The 23,664-nt window shown below is 36.4% G+C and overlaps 2 protein-coding genes and 1 long non-coding RNA gene across 5 annotated transcripts in view; 1 reads left to right on the top strand and 2 right to left on the bottom strand.

The window, feature by feature from the left end:
• Positions 1-23,664, top strand: part of LOC138685932 (uncharacterized) — a 68,443-nt gene that overhangs the window by 12,702 nt on the left and 32,077 nt on the right. The window contains exon 2 of the long non-coding RNA XR_011325306.1: positions 830-872. This is a non-coding gene — a long non-coding RNA (uncharacterized lncRNA). The remainder of the gene's footprint in view (positions 1-829; positions 873-23,664) is intronic.
• Positions 2,834-6,716, bottom strand: LOC104318942 (keratin, type I cytoskeletal 12). Of its 2 annotated transcripts, none has more exons than XM_069786346.1 (8): positions 6,060-6,716; positions 5,435-5,517; positions 5,050-5,206; positions 4,610-4,771; positions 4,386-4,511; positions 3,796-4,013; positions 3,438-3,520; positions 2,834-3,230 (listed from the first exon to the last, which is right to left on the bottom strand). In XM_069786346.1, exons 1-8 carry the CDS (start codon positions 6,714-6,716, stop codon positions 3,133-3,135), a joined length of 1,584 nt encoding a protein of 527 aa, XP_069642447.1. In that variant the 3' UTR covers positions 2,834-3,132. The 2 variants fall into 2 exon arrangements, with proteins under 2 accessions (XP_069642447.1, XP_009918736.1); XM_009920434.2 differs by having other exon boundaries at positions 3,802-4,013.
• Positions 8,109-14,478, bottom strand: KRT20 (keratin 20). 2 transcript variants are annotated; one of them, XM_009920440.2, is made up of 8 exons: positions 14,056-14,478; positions 13,213-13,295; positions 12,847-13,003; positions 11,554-11,715; positions 11,346-11,471; positions 10,970-11,190; positions 9,967-10,007; positions 8,109-9,304 (listed from the first exon to the last, which is right to left on the bottom strand). In XM_009920440.2, the coding sequence occupies exons 1-8, from the start codon at positions 14,476-14,478 to the stop codon at positions 9,207-9,209; spliced, it is 1,311 nt and encodes a 436-aa protein (XP_009918742.1). In that variant the 3' UTR covers positions 8,109-9,206. The 2 variants fall into 2 exon arrangements, with proteins under 2 accessions (XP_009918742.1, XP_009918743.2); XM_009920441.2 differs by lacking the exon at positions 9,967-10,007 and having other exon boundaries at positions 8,109-9,318.

The raw sequence follows: 23,664 nt of genomic DNA, 5'->3' as shown, positions 1-23,664 counted from the left end.
TCAGTAAAAAAAAAAAATTCACTAGATAGAATGCATTTTTAGGCTCCAACTAAGAATATACCTCAGTAAAACGAGAAAAAAGGCAGTAAACTTTTACAAGACACTCGTCTTTTTAGAAGTCAAAGTATTATACCACTTAAGAGTCTCCTTGTGTGCATAAAGCTTCCTTGTTCTTGGCTCTGTCCACTGGCACATGTAAAAGGATCCTGTGTTCTGATTTTATTTTTCTTAGCTGGCTGTTTTTCAGCTGACCTGGACTGAGATGAGAATGTTTTGTTGTCCAATATCTTTTCTACAAGTGTCTTAATTATTCTAGTTTTATGTAGTTCTAAAACCAAAATCTTGGCAGTGTTTTTCATTGATAGTATGGGAACAATCACATAATAAAAACATTAAGAATCCAACAAACAAACATAAGATATCATACCTTAGGACAGTATAAACATTAGCAGGAAAAGCCTATGTATTTAAGCAAATAAGAACTTGAAATGTAATTTAAAATCTTCCTTTTACTTTGCATTGCAATACCGATTGTTTACAGTTTGCTTTCAGTTCCCTGGGACTCAGAACATCTTCTGTTTACATCAGGTGAAGTCAAGGCTGTCTAGCATCCAGAAATGAATGCAGAAATGTATAAGTTTGAAATACAATATAGAGGTTTGCAGGGATATTGGATTTGGTCGCACAGACCAAACTTTATGCATCAACAAGCATCTATGGATGAATCTTCACATTACCAGGAGCTAAACATTTGTCAGTTGATACAATTTTTAAAAGCTTTTAAAAAAGAAATTAGCACTAATGCTTTCTTCTTCTGTCTTTTTTTCAGGTGTAAAGGGAACATCTGGCTACAAGATCCCTGAAGGCTAAAGGTAGGTAGGTGTAAGCAATTGTATCTTCACTAGGATTTATGTAATTTTGTATTGTAGCTACTTTCAATGTTCATATTCTATTACAGTTATTGGATTTTATTTAACTTTATAGTTCAGATACTGTGCAACAATTATTTGGATTCTGTGATACAGGGTAATAATGCTATAGTGATTGCAAACTGCTTTGGATTACCACTGTTGCTTTCTCACAAGACAATAGCTAGAGTGGTTTCCAGATTTTTATATACCTCTAAACTGCATCCTAGGCAATTCTAAGTCATCTTTTAGATTATAATGTTAAATTCAGGATTAATGTGTATGTAGGTAAACTACATGGTTATGGAGTGGAAATCTGCACTGAATTATGTAGGGAGTAATGATTTTGCAGCAATCACAGTTGCAGTCCTTGAGGTATGTACATTATTTCATATTTCTTTGTATACAATTATTCTGAAAGTATATATGTCTTTGGAAGAAGAAGACAAAAGAGACATGGTTTTCTCTTTGGATTGGAGATGCTGTCGATAATGGGGAAGATGGTACGGTTTCAGGTTTTCCACATATGAGAAGAAAATTATGGATAGGAAAGAAAGATGATAAATGCTGTCCTGTCTTAGCTAGAGAAAAAATTTCCTTCAGTCTATAATCTTAAAGTTTCTCTATAATGGTACTCTTGGTAATCATACGCAACTACATAAACAACCTCAAATTGTCTATTTCTGATATCATTATTCTAATTTATATTGTAATTATTTTAATTAAAGAATTAATTAATGTAGTCTGCAACAGTAAAAAATATTATTTAAATACATCACATGTAGTAAGATTCTTTTCATTTATTTATCAGCACTGCTTTTAAAGGGTGAAAAAAAAGAGGTACACTTGTGTTCCATGCTTTTAGAAAAGACATTACTTCTTTAAACTGCTGAAGATGGTGCATTTACTCAAGAGGTTTTCAAGTTCTTCCCTCTTTGTACTGGCATATATGGAAGATTCTTCCATTTCACTGCTTTGGGTTATTTATCACAGTGCTTTTTCTTTAACTGACTGGATTTTAGATGTGGCAATTCTACTATGCTGATTTAGTTCTTTGACTATTGTTTTAATTACCCTGGCCTTTATTGGTTCAAAGCAGGAAGCAGAAAAAATGCTAGTAGTGGGTTTTACAAAAGGCAGAATGGAAACACAGTATGAAATCTGTGCTCCCATTAAACATCTGTTTTGAGTCAAGCATTTAAGAGATGTGATAGAATGTGCAGAACGTTTGTATTCTAGAGATGCAGTAATATACATGTAAGAGGTCACAGTAACTTCCTTGTCTTCTCTGAGAATCACACAAAAATTGTCAACGTTTTGGCTCAAGAGCAAAGGTGTAAAGTATAAGGGGATTGTATTTTTGTTCATTATTTGGTTTTGGATGAGATTCCTTTAAACAGTTCATTTGAATTGGTCATCTGGAAGCCAAATTCAGGATTGTAAAGATCACATGGTGCTCCCACCAGATGGCACTCCGGGACATGGACCCACCACTTCATGGCTGGGGTAGCTGTGTGCTTCCAAACCAGGGTACCCCTCCTTTTCCACTACAGTTGCAGTCTCTACAATAGGTTGTTGTGTTTGCAAAAACATCTCTCTTAAATTGATATCTTTAAATTTAAAGTTAGCAAGTATTCCTTTAATCTTACATTTAAACAGTTTTTTTTTTTAACATGTACGTCTCCTAGCATTGGATTAATTTCTTTAAATTAATGGGCAGTAAGTACTATACCCCACACATAGTATATGGTAAAGCAAGATACCCAACAAAATGGCAAATATGGATCAGGAGCAGCAGTCCTAAATGAAGAATAAAGGGAGACTAATATCTTAAAGCTTGTTGAGTCCTTTTTATTAGTTAAGAAAACTGGAAAATGAGGTTAGAATAGCAAAATTATTTTATCTATTAATTTCTAAAGATTATAAAAAGGCATATCTAATTAAATGGCTAATGTGTACACCATATTTCTAGTTATTGAACAAAGAATTGGTGATACATTTGAAGAACACTGTGAAAGTAATACAGGCAATACCAATAGACAGAAGCAGAAAATAAATTGCATGGCTGCTAAGAATGAAAATGCAGGCTTTGTTTTATGTAAAAGAATCTTGGTAGAAAGCCAATCTATTTTTATCACTTCACACAAAAGAACAAAATTATTTATCCATTCTGGCTTTGAAAAAACATGGAGTGAACGGTTCCTTTGCAACATCAGATTGTGCCTTATATCTGCTCTTCAACTTCCTTAACATGGGATGCAACAACTTTTCCATCTACCACTTCTTCGACAATTGTCTTGATCTTTCTAGTTTTGGTAGGATCTAAACATCATAAACAAAACATTTATCAAAGTGTTAAAAGTTATAAAACGGAGCAGTATGTGTACATGAACAGTTACATCCTTTTCCTTTCAAATTGGCTTCTTGTTATAATGAACTCTAGGATGTAGTTAAACAGAATAGCATGTATTATTTTATTTATAAGAATGACTTTAGAAACAAAGTTTTATTCAATCAAGTTCTACATACCCTGAGAAGAATCCAGTGATTGCGTTTGTGATTTGGACCCTGTCAAGGATGAGCTCTCAAATGTTACTCCCTGTCCTGCACTCCTAAAAGTGAATCAGAGACATGCAATATGGCAGAATGTTTGTCAAGATCGGTAGAAATACCCTTTTCGTGTTGGCATTGATAGATTATTTTAAATATGGAGCAAAATCATTCATTCTCCTCAGTTAGAGTCTATCTGTATTATTTCAGAATCCTTGTATGTGCCTTACTATCTTTTGGTGAATGTACCACTTGTTTTTACCTCTTTTTTTACTGGAAAGGATATTGCTACAGAAAATAAAACAAAGGAGATATTTCATGTGAATTAGTTACTTACACAAACTCGCCATCCAGCAAACGACGATAGGTTTCAATCTCCATTTCTAGGCGAGTCTTGATGTCTAGAAGTTGTTGATACTCTGCATTCTGGCGCTCCATATCAGCCCTGACCTGAAACAGCTGAGACTCCAGATTCCCAATCTGAAGTTGCATTTGTGAAAGCTGAGCACAGTAACCTCCTTCTGTTTCTGCTAAAGTGTCTTCAAGGGATTTTTTCTGTGTAAGAAGGATATTAAATAATCCCTGATTAAGGCAAAAAAATTCTTTGCAAAGACAAAACCAGCAGAAATAGTTTAATGGGAGTAAGTATAGCCTCATTACTTAGAGATTTTTTTTTTTTCTTGAAATACCAGTTTGAAAACTGGCCTTTGCTGCTTCACTGAATGTGAACATAAAAGTTCATCTGCTTTGTAACACACTACTTGCAATCCAATTATATATATTACTGCTATTTAGGAACTAAAAGAATGCAAGATTTAATAGGAAATAAATGCAAGTCTTAAATCCTATAGAATAGTATAAGATCTTACAACACTTTTGAATTTGGAAAATTTACTCTGACTAGTTAGCAGCTTCCTTAGAACATACCATGGCAAGCTGAGATTGTAGTTCTATTTCCAAGCTCTGGAGAGTCCGTTTTAAGTCTGTGATCTCACTCTTCCCTGACTGAAGCTGCTCAGTATTGGTGGAGATTTCCCTTTTCAGCTCCCCACTCTGAAATGGCAAGGAAGAATAGAGTGTAATTTTACTGTTCCAAACATTTAACTCATTTTTACATGCATTTCGCTGGATTTGCTGTCTCTGGTTGTTACTTTTTCATTGAACCATGCTTCAGCCTCTTTACGATTTTGATCAGCAATGACTTCATACTGTCCCCTCATGTCATTCAAAAGCTTGGTCAGGTCAGTTCCTGGAGCAGCATCCATTTCAACGCTGACTTGGCCAAGTGCACTGCTTTGGATTCCCTGAAGCTCCTGGAGAGATTTAAAATAAAGTTTCTGTTAATAAAAGGCAAAACAGTTCTACCAAAAATATATGTAAAGAAATATATGTGATATAAATTCTGTTTCAACGAGAATCTGTAGCTTGCGTGCCTATTTCTTTCACTCTTTCACTTAGTAAACTCAAAAAAGAAGAGCAAACAAAACAAATAATGAAACCAAGGAACTCCCACTGGCATAAATAAGGGAATAACTTGGTATTTCACAATTCCATCTGCCTTGTTATGAATTCACAAAGAAAAAAAAAGTACCTCTTCATGATTCTTCTTGAGATAAGCCAGTTCTTCATTCAGGCTTTCAATCTGCATCTCCAGATCTGCTCTTGTCAAGGTCAGCTCATCAAGAACTCTGCGCAGACCATTGATGTCAGCTTCCACACTCTGGTGAAGAGCCATTTCATTCTCATATCTGTAAATAAAGTAATTAAATATGATTTTTTACATGGTTAATGAGGTCAAATGCAAACTATTACTATGTACTTATATAGCTTTTGATATGAAATCTTAATACACGTAATTATTATAATATTGATTAATAATTATATTAAAGTATTCTGCAACGAAAGAGATTTTTAAATACAAAAGAATTTTTTCCTTAAAATATTGGTAAGTTTTTGTAATACTAAGATGTACTTACTTCAGTCTGAAATCATCAGCAGCCAGTCTGGCATTATCGACCTGCAAAATGATTCTTGCATTGTCGATAGTTGCATTAATGATCTGGAATACAAACAATGTTCAGAGAATTATTTTATAGCTCAATGGCTTTGCAGCTGTTAGACTCTTGTATAATTTACTATGAAAATATATAGGACGGATTTTCAGCTTCTGCAAATCAGCATGCTTCACTTAATGGTAGAATACCAGTTCAGATTCTATGACTAGATAGTTTATAATCTCTGAAGACCTTGCCAGGTAGTCTGTCTATTTCAGGAATTGAATTCTTGATGTAAGAAATATGAAACTTATTAAAATTTAAACTTTGTAATCTACAGGATTTTGTAGAACTGGATTCCATCACTGCATTCTCCTTTATTCAAATTAGACCAAGTCACACAGCATTGTGTGATATAGCTACAGAACTGCCGTTAATATACGAGAAAAATTCAACACAAGATACTAGTGCAATGTGGCAGGTTATTACAAGCGTTGGTACTGTAGAATAAATTTGCTCTTGGTTTCTGAAAGGAAAATATTTTTATCCAAAATATTATCAGGTGAATTACAAATGTAAAGATACTTTAAGTACATTGCTTTGCTACCTTGTTTCGAAGATCTTCAATTATAGGATAGTATTTACTATAGTCGTTCCCAGATCCAGGGATACCAGCGCCAGGGCCGTTTTTCTCATACCACTCACGGATTTTGCGCTCCAACTCAGTATTGGCATCCTCCAGAGATCGTACTTTGTCCAGATAAGCAGCCAGTCGGTCATTGAGGTTCTGCATAGTTTCTTTTTTTGAGCCAGAAAGAAGGCCACCATCCCCAGCACCAGCAGTGCCAAAACCACCTCCAAAACCAGATCCTGAGCCACTACCAAAGCCACCTCCAAAACCAGAACCTGAGCCACTACCAAAGCCACCTCCAAAACCAGTGCCTGAGCTGCTGACAAAACCACTGCCTAAACCTCCACCAAAAGCACTGCCTAAGCCACTTCCATAGCTACCGCCTAAACCACTACCAAAGCCTGCACCAAAGCCTCCACCTGAGCTACTCCCAAAACCCCCACTGAAGCCAGAGCCTGAACCAAGCATAGAAGCAGCACCAAAACCTCCACCAGATCCACCGCCAAACCCAAGTCCACTGCTACCAAAGCCTCCTCCACCACTAGAACTGGACATTCTCAGAGATCCTCCGCCAATTCCACTCCGAGAAGAGAATTGCCGGGATCCACCACTTGTGCGCACAGAAAGGGCCATGGTGCTCAAGGTGCCCTGATCTATTATGCGAAGCATAAAACACAGAGCAAGGCTGGTCAGAGAACAGTTTAACCTTTATATAGGGAAGGCAGTGGGTGTTGCAGTAGTGGTCCCCACCTCCTAGGAAGATCTTTAATGCTTTCTCTCTCTTTCTTGTTTGGAGGGGAAGTCAGTTTAGCATGTCCTAACCAAACTAAATTATATGTGTCAATCTAAATTGCCAATGGGAGTGGAAATCTGGTGCCCTCCAGGTATTTGCTGTATGAGGGGAAATGGGTGGAGTAGAGCTAAGACATCACGATAATGTTTTGCCATGTGTAACGGAGCACAAAAATTTCTTTTCGCATTTAAATCCTTCCTAAGTAATTTTTTTGTCATTACATACTCATTGCTTTCTTGGTTTGGGGCTATTATTATCGGAGTATGCTTAAGTCAGTGGAGTGATCCCTATCATATCATACTTCCCAGTGTGCGTGTCAAAAATGTGTTTCTTTTCATAATACTTTTCTGGCATGAATGTCTGCCAGATTAGTGCTCCTTGTATGTTTATTAAGAAGTAAGAAAAGTGATCAACAAAAGTTATGAAGAGGCATATGGACATTCAGTGATCTGCAGGTTGATCATTAATATGAAAACATAAATATACTTGATTATACTGAATATATTGTGTTTTCTGCCCTAAACCTTTCATCATTGAAGTATCTCTGTGTAATATGCATAGCCTATACCAACAGTTTATACTTTTGAGCTGAAAACTAACCATTGTTTCTTCTAAGTAGTTTGCTATTATCTCAAAATAAGGAAAATTATTTCTGTATTTTGTGCTTTTTATAATATAAATCTAAAGATTGAATACAGCTCTTCTCGTTGCAGGTTTAGGCATGGAGACACTTCAAAACCAATATACTTCTCTTTTGAAGTTATTTTGGTAAACAGAAAATTGTTTTCTGGCTTAGTTATATCATTGGATTTGTCAACTGAAATGTATTAGTTTTTAATTTATCTACATCTAGGAGCATAGGTGCTTCTTTGGGCAGAAATGTATTGTGAGCAGTAGATCAAAGGTTTAAGTAAAGCATTTGTGTAGAAATTAATTGATAGCCTGGTATCAGTGACTCATGATAGCGAAAGCAAAGGATTATTTTATTTGGCAGCTGTTTATGTACAGTAAATAACACACTGGACAGGTGAGATTTCAGAAGGAAGAGTTTTTTGTGTTTATGTTGTCAAGAGGAAAATGTAGGCTCCTTGGACTGAAGATCTGGGTGTGGTATAGGAGACTTAACACTGTATGGGGAAGGGTACGTGAAGTTATTGGTAGAAAAAGGTTTAATAGAGACGGTGGTCTTTTTATTTCTGAACTGAAAGGCAAAATATATTCTTATTGATAAAATATCTTTGCTTGCTATGGTCCCTGATGATATAAACATTCACAGAGAGGTGCCTGGTGATATAAACATTCACAGAGAGTGAACAGGCTTCTTAAATTTATTTGTTCACTTTAATTTATTACGAAATGCAAATTGACACTTCTTATTTATTTGAAAATCAGCTTTTACTGAAATGAAGCTGCATTACATTTGAATGGTAGTTCAAGTTCAGAAAAGGTGCATTGAATCAATATTTTAATGCATTTTTGAAAACAAATCTACTCTAAATGTGCTACTACATAAGAGAAAAATAGATTGCTAAACTCTGGATTGCAATGAAACTAACATATTTGATAGAGAGTGTATCATCTGTATCTGGTAAATTCTTTTTTGTAAAGTTTTGATGAGATGTCCATCAAGGTCTCAGAAATAGCAGCTCTCTTCTAAAAACTTTTCATTTATTAATATGTTGAAAGTGTGAGAAAACTTAGGGCACCAGCTGTTGAAGTGAACTGTCTGAAAAAATGAAGCAAAAATTCTCATAGTGCTTTCAGAAAAGTCCATTACTATCCAGAGCTTGTTAAGCACATGAGCAAATTTTGTCCCATTTTGTCTTCATCTAATGACTTTCACCAGCTTAGTGCTTTGAAACTTCAACAGTAAACATTGTTTCAGTATTTTTCTAAATGTAATTTAGACTATTTTAAAAGCTATAGTAAATTCATGCTATAAGTAATTTGACTTCCTAATTTTTACTGAGCAAGATTTTAATGTAATTTAAGACTCTGATGTAAGTAAAAATAATACTGAGTTTTTATCTGTCTCGGAAACAATTATACATTTATAACAGGCTGATTTGTGTTTTATTCATCAAGGTGTTTAGTCACAATATAAGTAAACCCAAAATCTTGTACTTTGTAACTTACTGATTTCTATTAACACTCACACACACGCACACAAAAAAGAAAAAAATTGTTTGAGATTTGATAGTTTGGCATTTTTCAACCCCTCTGGGTTTTAGAGAGAATTAGATTGGATACTTTATATATAAAGTTTAATCTTTCAGTTTTGGCATCAGCTCCAAGAAGCTCAGAGGCCGTCTCCTCTCTGCTGGTGCCATTTACAGCTTCTCTTCAATCTCTTCCACCTTAGAGGAGACAACCTTGCCATCAACCACCTCTTCGACAATTGTCTTGATCTTCTTAACTTTACTTGATTCTGGTAATGAAATTGAACAGAGAATTAATTAAATGCAATGTATATTGACAGAGTAATATTACTGTAGTACTAGCAGAAATTCCACTAATGAGAAAATAGATAAAGGCATCTTTTCAATGTACAGTTACTGTGAAGTAAGCTTTTGGGGTATACAGGATATGGTTTCTCTTCCTTTGAACATCCTGTATATTACCCATAATATTATAGCGGACATCGTGTTGAATAACTCCCTATCCCTCTGGATAGTTTTGCTTCAGTTTAGCACAAACATGTAGACCTAAAACCTAGGAAAAGTCTTACACTGAAATGGATATTTTTGCTATTAAACTAGATACTTTATTTAGGAGCCTAGTCTCCCTGTGTAGTCAGTGGAGAGAAGCAGATGCTTCTGAAGTCCTCCAGAGGGTAATTCAATAATTCTCTGTCATTTTCTTGGCTCTTTGAGGAGTCTGTGATTTTACGTTAGGCGTCTGAATTACATACATAAAAAACAGGCTTTGTATAATCCCTATAGGTTATTTATTCATACAGTTGATTGCTTTCTTGATGTAAGATTCCACTGTTTATTTGCTCTCAAACTGCATTGTCTTCTATCAGGCTACTTAGTTCCATAACATTTCAACAGGCAGCCATCAAAAAATAAGGAAGTTGGTGTGACATACCTTTTTCAAGCTCTGCTGTAGGTACATCCACTTGGAAATGTCTGTTCAAATTATAAATTAAAAAATATAAATATATGACACCTAACATATTGAAGAAACATTGTTGTATGTTTCCTGTACATTTAATCAGGACAGGTAATGTCCTTTCATCAAGACATATAACCAGGTGTTTAAATGAGTTTTCTCTGTTAAAGTAAAACTTGCTGAGCATAAGCTATAGGTGAAATTAATCTGCAGACTCATTTCTACAATGCTATGACTTCAGCTCATGCAGATATGCCCAATCTAGTTCCAGAATAGCTGAACAGGCAGAATCTTGGGGGGAAATACCACTCTCTGCTTGCCCTGCTTTCATAGATGTCTGTTCTTTTCACTTCAGAATATGGGATACTGGACTAACTGAACATTTTAGTGTCAATTCACTTGGACCTCTTCAAATTTTTAAATAGCTTGGCTACTAGTGACACAGGTAGAGCAGAGCATAAGCCAGTGCAGGCTGCAAAACTTGCCATGGACTGCAAGAGAAGATCGATATGCTTTTGCTGAGTGCCTGCTCTAGTATGACTAGGTGCTGTGGTGTCTAAAGCATGTTAAAAAAAATCTAGCCCAGGTTAGTCCAGGCCTGCAGAAGCTACAGTCATTACAGTTATGGACAAGTCAATCCCACATTGAATTACTGATGCTTATGGAGCGTGAACATCTATCCAGCTACTCATCTTACAAAGAGTAACAGTATACACCTATGCTTACCAAGAGTAACAGTATACACCTATGCAGAGGCTGCGAGAGACAAACTCAGCCGACTTCCACAGCAGCTTCTGAAACCCAGAACGAACTGCAGCCTCCTCTGAATCTACAGTTGAGAACTGGGCAACAGGCTTCTTCCCCCCACCCACCCACCCAGTTGGAAAGTGGCAGATTTTACACTTTCACCTTCCGTGAATATAGACAGTATTTGCAACATTGTTTGCTGTCGACAAGCAAAGTGCATGTATTTCCTCACCTGCTGTCCTCTCCTTCCAGCAGACGGCGGTACGTGGCAATCTCCATTTCCAAGCGAGTTTTGATATCCAGTAGCATACTGTACTCTTTATTCTGACCCTCCATGTCAGCTCGGAGTTGCCTCAGTTGAGCCTCTAAATGGACAACTGCTTCCTGTATTTGGGTTAGCTGGTATCTATAACGTGCTTCAGTTTCAGCCAGAGTATCTTCTAAAGGCTTTTTCTACAGCCAATGAAAAGAACAGAGGTGCATTATTCAAGAGGGTACCTTTTTGTGTTAAAATAACATTTTGATTGAAAAGCCTCTCAGTTTCTATATTTATGCATGTAACTGTGTACTAAACGCAGTCCTTACTTCAAGTACTCGTTATTATTTACCATGTTAAGCTGGGTCTGTAGTTCTAGCTTCAGACCCTGAAAGATCTGTTTCCGGTTGGTGATCTCTCTCCTTTGGCCTTGCAGCTGTTCAGCGTCGATTGCTACTTTCTGGTTCAGTTCTTCTGTCTGAAATGCAAAAATGGAGGGGCTGTAAACTGCAACTAGACATGACTGAGGTTCTTGCTGATGTTTAAGTAATTGACCTTACCTGCTTTTCAAATCGTTCTTTGGCTTCTTGACGGTTCTTTTCTGCCATTTCTTCATATTGCTGTCTCATGTTTTCCATAATAGCTGCAAGATTAGTACTTGGAGCAGCATCCACCTCTACATTAACTGAGCTGCTCACCTGTTTGCGCAGTCTGTCGACGTCCTACAGCAATGAGGACTGTATTAGCATCAACTAAAGGGAACTTTCAATCCTGAATATTGGAAGCAAATAAAAATCTACAGACATAGGAGTAATTCTTAAATAGCACCTCAGGGCAAGATAACTTAATCACCTTGTAAATACTGTTTCGTGCACCTCATGTTAGAACATTTTACTTATTTTGTAGCAATAAATGCTATATCATAGATAAACATTATAAAATGATGATTTCCTCAGGACCAGATCTATGGAATAAGTGTAGAAGTCATGGTTCCCATTTGTATACTTTTGTGGGGTAGCAACTCCTAAACCACAAATTATTCTTAAAGAAAACCTTCACTCCTTAGTTTCTGGAGCTGTTCAGTCTGATGCCTAATAGCTTGGATGTCAGTTACTGCCACACACATAGAAATGATGCAAATGCCTCAGTCCTGCACAGCACAGTTTTAAGTGGGTGGCTAGGCTGGCTGGTTTTCTTGGTTGGATCTTTCTAATACAGTGCTTAAAGAATGTATTTTCTGCAATGTGATGAGGAATTTACAGTTTTGAAGTTGATAATATGACACTAAGAGGAAAACTTGGGCATATCCCATAACTGAGATTTTGTTAAGAGTAATTTTGAATTTAGGATTTCAGTTTGTGTCTTTACTTGAAAAGGGGAAATAAACAATGGTTGTGTAACATTCTTACTTTTGTAGGTCTTTGAAACTATAAATATAATGCTAAGGGTGAGGTTCAGTTTGAACTTAGACTCCCAGGAGATACCGAGTACACATATCTAAGTTGTAGGTATCTCTGCATGAGCCAGAGTTCCTGTTACAACCAGTAGAGGCCAGAGAGTGTCCCAGCTGACCAGCCAATAGGTGTTTGCTCTACAGTGATCAGAATCACTCTCTACGGTATGTCTGTTTTATTGACTGTCTCTCAGTTGATTGTAATAGAACCATAGGCACATTCACAAAGGTAATATATGAATAGGAACCTAAATTTTGATATGCTAATCTGGAGCTGAATCCCACCATAGGTGTAATATTCTTTCAGATTAACCATGAAGATTTCATTATTCCTAGTGAGGCTGAGTTTATGTATGGCACTTAAAAACATCTCTCCCTGACAGTGTTTGGCTGCTCTCACCTCCTCATGGTTCTTCTTAAGAAAAGCTAGTTCTTCATTCACACTTTCAATCTGTGACTCCAAATCAGATTTCATCAAAGTCAAGTCATCATAAACCCGGAGCAGTCCATTAATGTCACTCTTGACACTTTGCCTAAGCAGGTATTCATTCTCATACCTGTAAAATAAAGCTTGTTTTGTCATCATGAAAATGCAACTGTTTGATGTAAATGTTAGAATCAGTAACTACTATAGCCTTAGTTGTAAACTTTTTATTAAACTTTATGTTAGAAAATGTTTACTTCTCAGCTTTGATACTAATAACTAGAAGCTTTCATGAATAAGAGGAGCATGAAAGAGAATTTATGAAACGATCATGGAACTTACTTCAGTCTAAAATCATCAGCAGCCAGTCTGGCATTGTCAATCTGCAAGACAAGCCTTGCATTTTCCAACTGTGCAGCACCAATCTAAAAAGGAATAGTTGAAAAGGAATGAATCTTTGAACATAAAAGCACACTTGCTCCATTTCTGGAAATTAACACTGCATGTGGGCTTCATCTCGCTTAACTTTAGCTGTCTATTAGTCATCTAGGTTTAAGCTAAGTTCCCTTTGAAGTGCACAGAAGGAATTAGGGTTCTCCAAAAGGCAAATTATCCTGTCATAAAATAGGTATATAAAATAGTTGGGATGAACTGTTCTCTGAAAGGGAACTGCTTTTAAAGGATGGGAAATTGAACTGGTGAAAAGTAAGAGGGGAAAGATTTAAGGAAGTTCACTGGAAACATAATTTGACAAATCTATCAGCTGATTGCTGTGGGAGTATTTTATTGTTTATAGTGGTAGTTTACTATTTCAAGTAGTGATCTATTATTTTGTCTGAGCATTTGACATTCTTTTCTGAAAAAACACTTTGACAAATGCTAAACTATATTTGAATATGTAAATTACCATCAGTACTTTCACTAATTAAAATTACCTAAGGCAAATATAGGAGGATTAATTAATTTTGTTTTCATGTATGAGATCACTCACATCTGCAGACATATATCTAGTATCACAAATTATGTAAAATCTGTCGCTAATTTGTATCTGATCAAAATAAAGCATTAATTTTTCTTAGCTGAGACAATTGCAATTTGGAAAAGTTCATTTTCTACAATAGATTATTGTCTATCTTCCCGATAATTGCAATTCATATATTTATAGATGGTTATATGATATCTTACCTTCTTCTGGAGATCTTCAGTTGTTTTAAAGTATGAGCTATAGTCATACCTTATGACCGTGGTATTCTTCTCATACCACTCCTTGATCTGCTTTTCAATCAGGGAGTTTGCCTTTTCTAGAGAGTGCACCTTCTCCAGATATGAAGCCAAACGATCATTTAGATTTTGCATAGTTGATTTTTCATTGCCAGTGAGCAGCACATCATTACCAGTAATATTAAGCTGGAAGTTCCCACTAAAGCCTTGTCCATAGCTGGTGCTGGTAGATATGCGGGTGCCATAGCCACCAGCTCCCCCATAGACACTAGGTGCCTGCATCTTTTGGATGGCCATTTTCCTGGAGGCTGAACCACTGACACTGAGTGCAGTAGGTTGAAAGGATGTTCTTCTACGCCACTGAAGGCTTCGGTTAGAGAACGCCATTTGTGTTCTTTGTCTTCCAAAATGAAACGGCTAAACCTACACAGATAGAGAGCAGCTGAAGTGAAAAGCAGTGCGTGCTCTGCAAACCTTTATACTGTGTTTCAAAGAGGAAGCACAATAGTTATAAAACTCACCTCTATTGACAGATAATAACTGGTGTCAGCACAAAGAGCACACAGCACATTGCCCCCACACTCTGTATTATGTAAAGGGGTTTTCATCTGTTCCTCTGTGTTTGAGAAAAACTCCCCAGGTAGTTTGGCTTGCTTTGTTATTATTTTGAATAATAGATAAAACACAAATGAACTGTTGAATCATTTATAACAGTATACCTGCAGCCATGCTCTCTATAGTCCTTTTGAACAAACAAGTACATCCTTACCCCCGTGTGCGGTGTATGACATAAAAATGAGAGTTGACTATATGTGACAAGAGACTTAAAATGTTTATATTTGCAGTCAAGTGTATATTTCTGTTGAGTAAGCCATAGTTTGGGCCTCAGGACAGTCTAGAACAGTGTGTAAATTATTAGAAAGGAGGCATCTGTAACTACCATGTTAATTTTATAGTAAGCACAAAACAATATTCATACTGTAATTGGAAAGTGAATGTTGTTGTAGTTGGCTTACATTGAATATGCATTCATTTAGTATTAGAAAACTGTTACAAGTTGAACTCTAGCTTCCAATGCAGTTGAAATTAAGCAGAAAGAGTATTGCTTTGTCCGTAAATAAAGTAATAGGAACAAGAATACCAGAAATCTTCATTGCCTGCTTTCTTTATTTCACGTATGAGATGCTGAGGTCTATGGTATTGAGATCAAGCTTCCAGCCTAACTAGCTTCCAGCCCTACTGTGTGGCTGAAGTTAAAGCAAAACAAGTATCCCTCCTGCCTCATCAATATTCTAGACAAAGAGACTACCAGCTGATGAGTTCCATGGCTGGGCATTCCATCACAAACCTGGGTGTTCATTAACAGGAAATCAGCTGCCTTTGTTCAGCGCATGAAGAAACCCAACAATCCTACTTCTAATCGTACTGAGGTTCCTAAACTGACTGTAGTGTATACTTTTGGTACAGAAAATGCGGAGATAAAATGGAAAGCTAGGGAAGAAACTGCTTCCTGAGGGCATTATTAGTGCTGCAGGAAAGCAGGTAGCAGGTGTGCATTGAGACAGGATGTAGGTGTAGTTCCTTGGGGCATTGCACTGACAGTACTTCAGTGTATTATTAATGTACAGCTAGTCAGGTAGAACAATTAACACATATTGCTTGTATTAGTGAAAACAGCTGCTGTACATACTGATCTTCAACTCTGGGGCAAGGAAATTGGTGAGACACTAAGCTTTGGAGGCATTAAACTATATATTGGAAGCATTAGACTATATATTGGAAGCATCTTCAGGTTTCTGAGAACACCTAACCTGGGCTATTACAGAATCATAAGTACTGCTAAGTTTTTTAAGTTACTGTGCTGCAGCTTAGCCTAAATAGTATTGGATCAAGGCAAAGAGTTAAGCTGTCATACTTAGCTATTCTGAAAACATGCATCTTCCAAACCAAAGTGATCAGTGTTCAGGGCAGAACTTTCTTGCAGGAGGATGCTGTGAATTGTCTTTGGACCTTGAACTGGTCTTTGGGTGTAACTGGTAATGGAAAACATTTATGACAGTTGAAACCAAAGTACACTAGCCATATAATTTGGACTGTCACTATAGAAACTCAAGGTGGGTTGTCTTTTGTTCATTAAAAATATTCAGACTGAGTAAGAATCAATGGTGTTAGTAGGGCAGACCTTACACCTTTAAAGCTGTAAAAGGAATACAGCAAGAGATCCTCTACAGTTACATCTCTTGGTTATATATTTTACTGCCTAGACTTCTGAGAGTATTTTATGATAGTCTATTTAAGAATAAACCTTCTGCTTTGTTTTCTTAGTATTTATTAAAATTAGTTTCCATGTTACCTTAATGGTATTTTTTCTAAACATCACTTGAAGATTCCATTTTTTCTTTTATTGAGCAAATGACAAAGGTTATTTGTTAGCTTTCATGCTTGCCTTTAAATGCAACAAGCTGTCATTGAAGGCCTAGATTGGCTTTTGTGGGTCAAATTCTTAATCTTTATATTCACAACTATCCCACCTCCCTGTGCAGAAGCAGCTACATAGTTTAATTATCAAAAGCTAATTGTGTGTGTTGTCAAATTAATGTCAGGTGTTTGAAATTTACAGAAGTGTATACTAGTTAGAAATGTAAGAATAATATAAAAATACATTTCAGATTGATAGAGAAATAAAATTCACTGATACATAAAAATTTCTAAACTTTTCTCTAACTTCACCTTGTACAATGATCTGAATTAAAGTGGACATCAGGATTAAGTCAGACATTTGCCTTGTGTTCTAGCTCTGCTATTTTAGGTCAAGCTGAACTTTCAACAATTATTTTTCTTCCAGAATCCTCTTGACTATTAAGCAAAAATGCTCAAGGCATATGCAACTAGAAGCACAGAGCAGTAGCATCATGCAGACCTAGTATGAAAAGATATGGGGCTGAATTTTCTTAGTGTTCTTTTTCTTTTCTTCTCCAAATTGTTTACTGACAATTTCTCTGGTCTTATCATTTTATATGTGCTTCTGTTTCAAAAAATAAGCTGGAGTATTTGCAAGAATATTTACTAAGATCAGGATAGGTATCAGTCATACCAGAGGTGGGTTTTCCTCCTGTTTTTTGGTTCAATATAGGTTTTTTCATGGAATATATCTTGAATGGTTGTACAAGTCACTGGAAACTACAAGAGTGAACACCAAAGACTCTATCTACACCAGTAAATGAAACAAGAGCAAGGCCCATAGACTGGCTGAAGGGCAAGTGGCTCATCATGGCTCACATCTACAAAGCTGTACAGCTCTCAGTTGGGAGTGGTTATCAGCCTCCACTACCTCTTGAACTATGCCCAGGTATTATCTGGAAGAATATGGGCTGTCTTATTTTTTTAATTTTTTTTTTTTTTCCTTTTATCGGTTGGAACAGTAAGTTACCTAAATAGATGTTGAGCAATCTAAAAATACATTATCTGATATCTGCCATTTTGATAAATGTTAAAGAAGTGCTGTTAACACTTTGCTGATGCTTTAGTTCAGCAGTGTAACTTCCAACTCCAGACTCAGTTGTGAATACTCTATAGAGGACAGTCTGTGGATTCACGTGTAACACTTCCTTTCAGTGACGTGCTTAGTCGAAATGGTTTGTGTGTAGTTATAATGAAACATTCATGACAACACCAATAAATTGTTTGATTTCATGAAGAAATCTCACCTGTGTGACAGAAGTTTAATGTATATTAGAGAGCAATGAAGATAAGTCATGCAGGGTTATGATAACATGTGCATGCCATTTAGTATTACTCACCTTTACTAACCAGTCATGGGTAACCAGTCTTCAGAGTTCAAGGAAGAAAGACACACCCAGCTTTGGTTCTGCATTTATGCTGCCCTTAGGTGGAATATATGCTTTTCTTTAGGCTGACTTAAAGATTTAAATAAAGTCTTTTAGTTTGGTCTTTAGTGATGATCCATTCTAGGAGTGAAATCCAATGCCCGTTTATTAGTCCCTATAACTATGTTGCTGATCTGAGTTTGGATTTTGTGTCATAAGAATTTGAATCTGAAAGATCTCTTACAATACAGTCCTGAAAGGACTTCCACTGTACAAAGTGCATTCAAGGAAGAGGATCTCCATGTTCAATATTCCAGCCATATTCCAGTATTCAATATTTCTGTGTCTGAGAAACCCCCCTTTTTCTCTTGTTAACCTACTTGTGAGAAGTTACTTCCTGATTTATGCCATAGAGCTGGTTTGCAACCAAAGGAACCGTTGTAAGATGAGCTTTCAGGGGAAAATCTGAGTAAATTTTTAATGTAGTTGTGAGCCAAAATCAAGTTTTAAATTAAGATTTTTCTGAATGAGTGAAAAAAAAGTACTCAGGTCAATTCCCCACCCTGAAAACAAACTATCTTTGTGCCATTTGTTAATGCAAAGGCTGCGCCCTTGAAGACTCCTCTCTCCAAAGAGAAAAGAAAGACGTTTTGTGTTTTGCTGAATGTGATCGGATGAGAGAAAGGTCCAGATGATGTCACTAACTCAACTGGATTCACTTAAGCCCTGAATATTTGCAGCACAAGATTTTACACTGTCTTCCTCACATACATATTTTTTCCTCATTTCCCTCTCTGTTTATCTTTTTTCCCATGAAAATATCTTAACCATCAAATCACTACACCTTATTTTTTTCTGCTTTGGGCTTTTGACTAGAGAGGTAAATTTAAAACATTACTTTAAATCGTATGATACTTAAAGAGGTGTTCCAGATTGTGGAATAGTGCATAAGATTGTGTTGGTTACATCCTTCCCCAACAACAGGTTGAAAATGGAAGTCAGGAGCTGCCTTTCCTGTCTTAGCTGCTCTCCTTGAATCAAATCAGATTTCAGTGCCAGCAATAACAGCTCCAGGCCATACAAATGAACCTTCTCTTTTTTCTCCCCTAAAAGTATCATTAATATCAACTCTAATATAATCTAAAAGACTACCAGGTGGATCTTTTTCCCTTGTAAAGATTTTGTGCAACTGAGGTGTCAGTGGAATGAGAAAACCAGTAAGCTGGAGAATATTTCAGCTTACTGGTTTTCTCAGTTCCATAATGCTGAAATAGTTCAGTATCCATGAGAAAATATCATCTATTTATATGATTCAGTGAGCAAATACGATTTTCATGGCCCTGTGCAAATATATGCACACACTGATAGTATGCCATAAAAGATACATACAAACACACTGTGTTGCATGTATTCACATTTGTGTAGATTTTTTTCGCTAGCTTTTAAAAAAAAAAAATCCTTGTGGTTTCAGGGACTTGACTTGTATCATGCTTGGAACCCCCAAACCAGGAGAAAAACTTAAATTTTTTTCAAGGGTATAATTGCACTCATAACTCTCAGGAGTTGCCTGGGCAGTTCCATGACTGCAGCTTTTTCTTTGGGGACCACTCTGGTCCAGTACATTGTAGTGACCACATGGCATCTCCTCTCCCAGTATTTGTATAACCAGAAGCAAATTATGGGTTGCTTGCTTTGTAAAGAGAAGCAACCTGAGATACTATCCCAGCCTCAGGATCTGTCAGGCAATCAGGTATCCAAAAAAAAAAAAAAGCAAGAATGAAAACAGGACAAAAATATATCTCAGTACTCCCTTAAGAAAGTTGTGCATTTTTAGGAATGTCCATTACATGAATACTTCAACAGAAATTTCTAGTTAAAAATTGTTCACTAGCCTTAAGAGTCTCACAGAAGGCACAGATATCAAAAGGAGTGGTTCCTGTGGTAATGCTGAGTCATAGTAGTCCCATTTGCATGCCATTTGGAGCAGAAACATGATGTGTATATAGCTGTTTGTCACTAGAGGCCACCACATGCCTTCTTAAAAGAGTTATGTGTAGAAATGTACGTATAATTTGCTGCAACGGGAGAACCCATACTGGAACCTGAACATGGTTAATGAAATTCACATATTACATAACAAAATTTCACATATTACCCACTTTTCTGGTCCTATATCCAGAAGAAAATTTTTTTGCATAACTCTTGTGGCCAAATGTTTAAAGTAATATTTATCTTCACAGCCACAAGCTGTAATTACAGGAGTTTAGCGTTGTGTATGGCACTGAGTTTGTAAGCAATGGCAACAAGTATTATCTATCTTTCTAAATCTTGAAAGCTGAATTTTTGAGGGCAGGAATATTCATTATCCCTTTGAATTATGCCCCTTTATGACTGATGCTTGAGTATTTTAATTTTTAGACAGCAATAAACTCTAGACATTAAAGAAGATTTCTTTGTTTTTACTTTTTTTTTTTTTTTTTCTGCATAGCAGCAATGTTATTTCCAGTGGAACATGTCCATTCACAAAATGTCTTGGCAACTGGCTTGAGACTGTTCTGTGGTGAGATTAACTAAGAAACAGAGCCTGGGCACTGAAATGGCCTCCAAAAATTGATAATTTGTCTCACTAATAAGGAATGAAAAAGTGTTTTTTTTTCCTGCACTGTTAACTTTAAAAATCACAATTTCTGTCTATTTGCAGCAACATTACATATTTCCTTCTTTGAAACTGCTCTGGCAAGAGTTGCCTGCAGTGTATTTGTTTTATGCATTTTACGCTTTAATTTCTTGTAAGCATGATTCAGGGCTGTACATCTGGGGCAAAGCTGGTACTTTTTCTTTAAAAGTAGCAGAGTATTAACTTCTACTCTAAAGAAGTACTGTATAGTTTCTCAGCTACTTCAGCTTGTTTGTTTCTTCTTTTCCCTGCCTGCTGCAAATAATTATTCCTCTAAACTGAACTACATTTTTCTCAAAAAATATTCCGCATTTTTGTTGCTTTCTATAGAGCCTAATAACAGCCTATCAAATTAACTCCTTTTGACTGTCCTTAGGATGTTGGAAAGCAGAAAAATTTACCCCTGAAGTGTAGATAGTTATTGGAAGTGTCTTTACCACAGCTGATGTTATGGTTTTATGCCTTTAAGCTTCCGATGCATATTCAGACTTTCAAAAGGCAAATTAGTATGTCCAGAAGAAGCAGCCATGCACCTGTTTCACCATTAGGTCATGGCTGGTACTTTGTCAGCTGTGAGCTTCTATCATAAGGGCAGTCCAAACTGATGCTTATGTTTAATGTGATACTTTTGCAAACAGTTCTTTTATGGCAACCCCTAGATGTGTGGCTCAAGTAGGTCATTTCAAAATAGTCATACAATTAAAAATACCTCAAAAATACAACTTGAAAAGAAATTAAAAATTTTACTGAGGAAGGAATTATGAAGTAAAAAATTACTTGTGATTTCACGAAGCCAAATGTACAAGTAGAGTCAATAATTAAGACGCTTTTGCTGTATAATTCAGGATGGGGGAAGGATGGCGGGGTGCAGGCCTCTCGAGCATTATTCTTTCCTTGCTTCCCAGTTTATAGATCCTTGCTTTTCTAAATGATTCATACACAGAAACAAGCATCTCCCAGCAAAATCTTAGAAACCTTTATAGGTCAGGGTGTGGACATTGTGAAATGTTTTACTGGCTCTTCTACCTATTCTCTCTGCTTTGGTAATAGCATGCAAGCAGTGTTTTTAGCAGTGTTATAAATGCTAGATTTTCTTTTCTTCTCTTTCTGAAATTACTTCATTAATTTTGCATCGGTATTAACAAGGTAGGCAGAAAGCAAAATTTTGCATTCTACAGAAATGGTTTGTTCATAAATAAGAAAGAAACCTGCCAATGTGTGCCCAAATCACCCGAAAGAATGCGTGATTAATAGCACAAACCATTACTGCATTACCTCATTGCAAACTTCTTCCAGAGGATCAACAATTCACTTACCAAAGCTGTGTATTGTAATACACCTTAATAAGTTTTAACATTTCTACAAGTGAAATGAGCTATGACTCATACACATTCTGGAGTGCATTCAAGTCTGTTATAAATCACGTTGGAGGATTATTTAGTGCAGGACTTCCTTAAATGGCAGGTGAAACTGCAAGAAGTGATTTGTGAATGCTGATGGTTTCAGCCTCCTTTTATAGACTCTGTGAGTTCCTGTGTCTTGTTAGTTTGCAAAAGTATTGTTACATCATTCACTTAGACTTAGAAATTACATACTGTCCTACTGATATTTTTTTACTATCCTATTCCATTTATGGGAAATAGAATATAATCACTTTGAGTGTGTTATTTTTTATGATACTTCAAATTTTTAAAATTGCAGTTTCTTTGGGCCTGGGTCAGTCACTTCCTTGATGTTGAAACAGCACTTCTGTGTATAATTAATACTGAAGTGGAATAAATACCATCTAGAGAGTTCAATCACTTTTAATAAAGTAATTTTTCAAGCAATACAGTGTCACACTCCTGAACATTTCCTTTCCTTCAAGACACTGATCTGAGACTAAGAGAAAGAAGCACATATGCCATCTCTTTTTAAAGTTTCCCAAATACTACAAAATCACCAAAGACACCCAGGCATAGTGTTCTGTACAGGACTAATTGTAGTAGGGCTATTAGCACACATAAATTGAAGAACATCATCAAAGTATGTGCAAGGTCTTGACCGGCAGTACACACTTGAAATGAATCAATCGAATTATCTCTTCAGTGTGATCAGATACAGAAAGTATTGCTGTAACTAGAGAATAGCTCTTTGCGGAAATTCTATTATCTAATAGCTGGGGTAAGTAGAAGCTGTGAAATGATGAACTCTAATTTAGTCGCTATCAGTGACTTTCTCTGCAGCCTTGAGCAAGTTGTGTCATCTCTTTTTTCCAATTCCTCTAGCAGTAAAATGGGAATGATAATACTACCCCCATTCATTATCTCTCTAACTTCATCTCTCAGTGTGTTGTGAGAATATAATGTTAACAGTGCATGCAAGTGGTAAATATTAGTATCATTATTTATTATTTAAAGTGCAGACCTACCCTAAATACATTTAGAAATGCATAGCTTATCTACCAGAACACAAATTCAGAAATAATGAATAAACACTAGATATAGGGCAACATATGGCCAGTGACACAGTATCAAGATGTTCAACAAAGAGGAAATCTGCAATTATACATACTATTCTAAAGCCATGAAAAATTCTCCAGAAATAAGCAATTTTTGCCATAGAATACTTGCTTTCATTTAGAAAACAGAATGTGGTGTAACTAATACTTATACATTTTAAACTGAAAGAGGGTAGATTTACATTAGATATGAGGAAGAAATTCTTTACTGTGAGAGTGGTGAGGCACTGAAACAGGTTGCCCAGGGAGGTTGTGGATGCCCCATCCCTGGCAGTGTTCAAGGCCAGGTTGGATGGGGCTTTGAGCAACCTGGTCTAGTGGAAGGTGTCCCTGCCCATGGCAGGGGGGTGGGAACTAGATGGTCTTTAAGGTCCCTTCCAACCCAAACCTTTCTATGATTCTACGCTTAAGGACTAATTGGTTTACTTCACTTACTAAAAGACAGCAACTTGAATGGATGTGTTAGAGCCATCAATGTGTGATGATATTAGTAAACGGAGTGAACTATGAGGTCAGTGTTGTGAGCTGTACTCGTCTGACCATTACAGAATGCAATGACACAGTTGTTA

The sequence above is a fragment of the Haliaeetus albicilla genome, chromosome 7 (assembly GCF_947461875.1).
Source record: "Haliaeetus albicilla chromosome 7, bHalAlb1.1, whole genome shotgun sequence".
NCBI lineage: Eukaryota > Metazoa > Chordata > Aves > Accipitriformes > Accipitridae > Haliaeetus > Haliaeetus albicilla.
Note: the sequence above shows the minus strand (reverse complement) of the source record. Positions and strands in the feature narration are given on the sequence as shown.

Excerpts from the sequence above, each read along its gene's own strand:
- LOC104318942 (XM_069786346.1), bottom strand. The coding sequence starts at position 6,716 with ATGGCCCTTTCTGTGCGCACAAGTGGTGGATCCCGGCAATTCTCTTCT. Across the intron at positions 5,207-5,434 it reads GCTGATGATTTCAGACTGAA|ATATGAGAATGAAATGGCTC; the intron begins GTAAGTACATCT and ends CTTTATTTACAG. Across the intron at positions 4,772-5,049 it reads TCAAGAAGAATCATGAAGAG|GAGCTTCAGGGAATCCAAAG; the intron begins GTACTTTTTTTT and ends AAATCTCTCCAG.
- KRT20 (XM_009920440.2), bottom strand. The coding sequence starts at position 14,478 with ATGGCGTTCTCTAACCGAAGCCTTCAGTGGCGTAGAAGAACATCCTTT. Across the intron at positions 11,472-11,553 it reads AAGAACGATTTGAAAAGCAG|ACAGAAGAACTGAACCAGAA; the intron begins GTAAGGTCAATT and ends TTTGCATTTCAG. Across the intron at positions 11,191-11,345 it reads TACAGACCCAGCTTAACATG|AAAAAGCCTTTAGAAGATAC; the intron begins GTAAATAATAAC and ends CATTGGCTGTAG.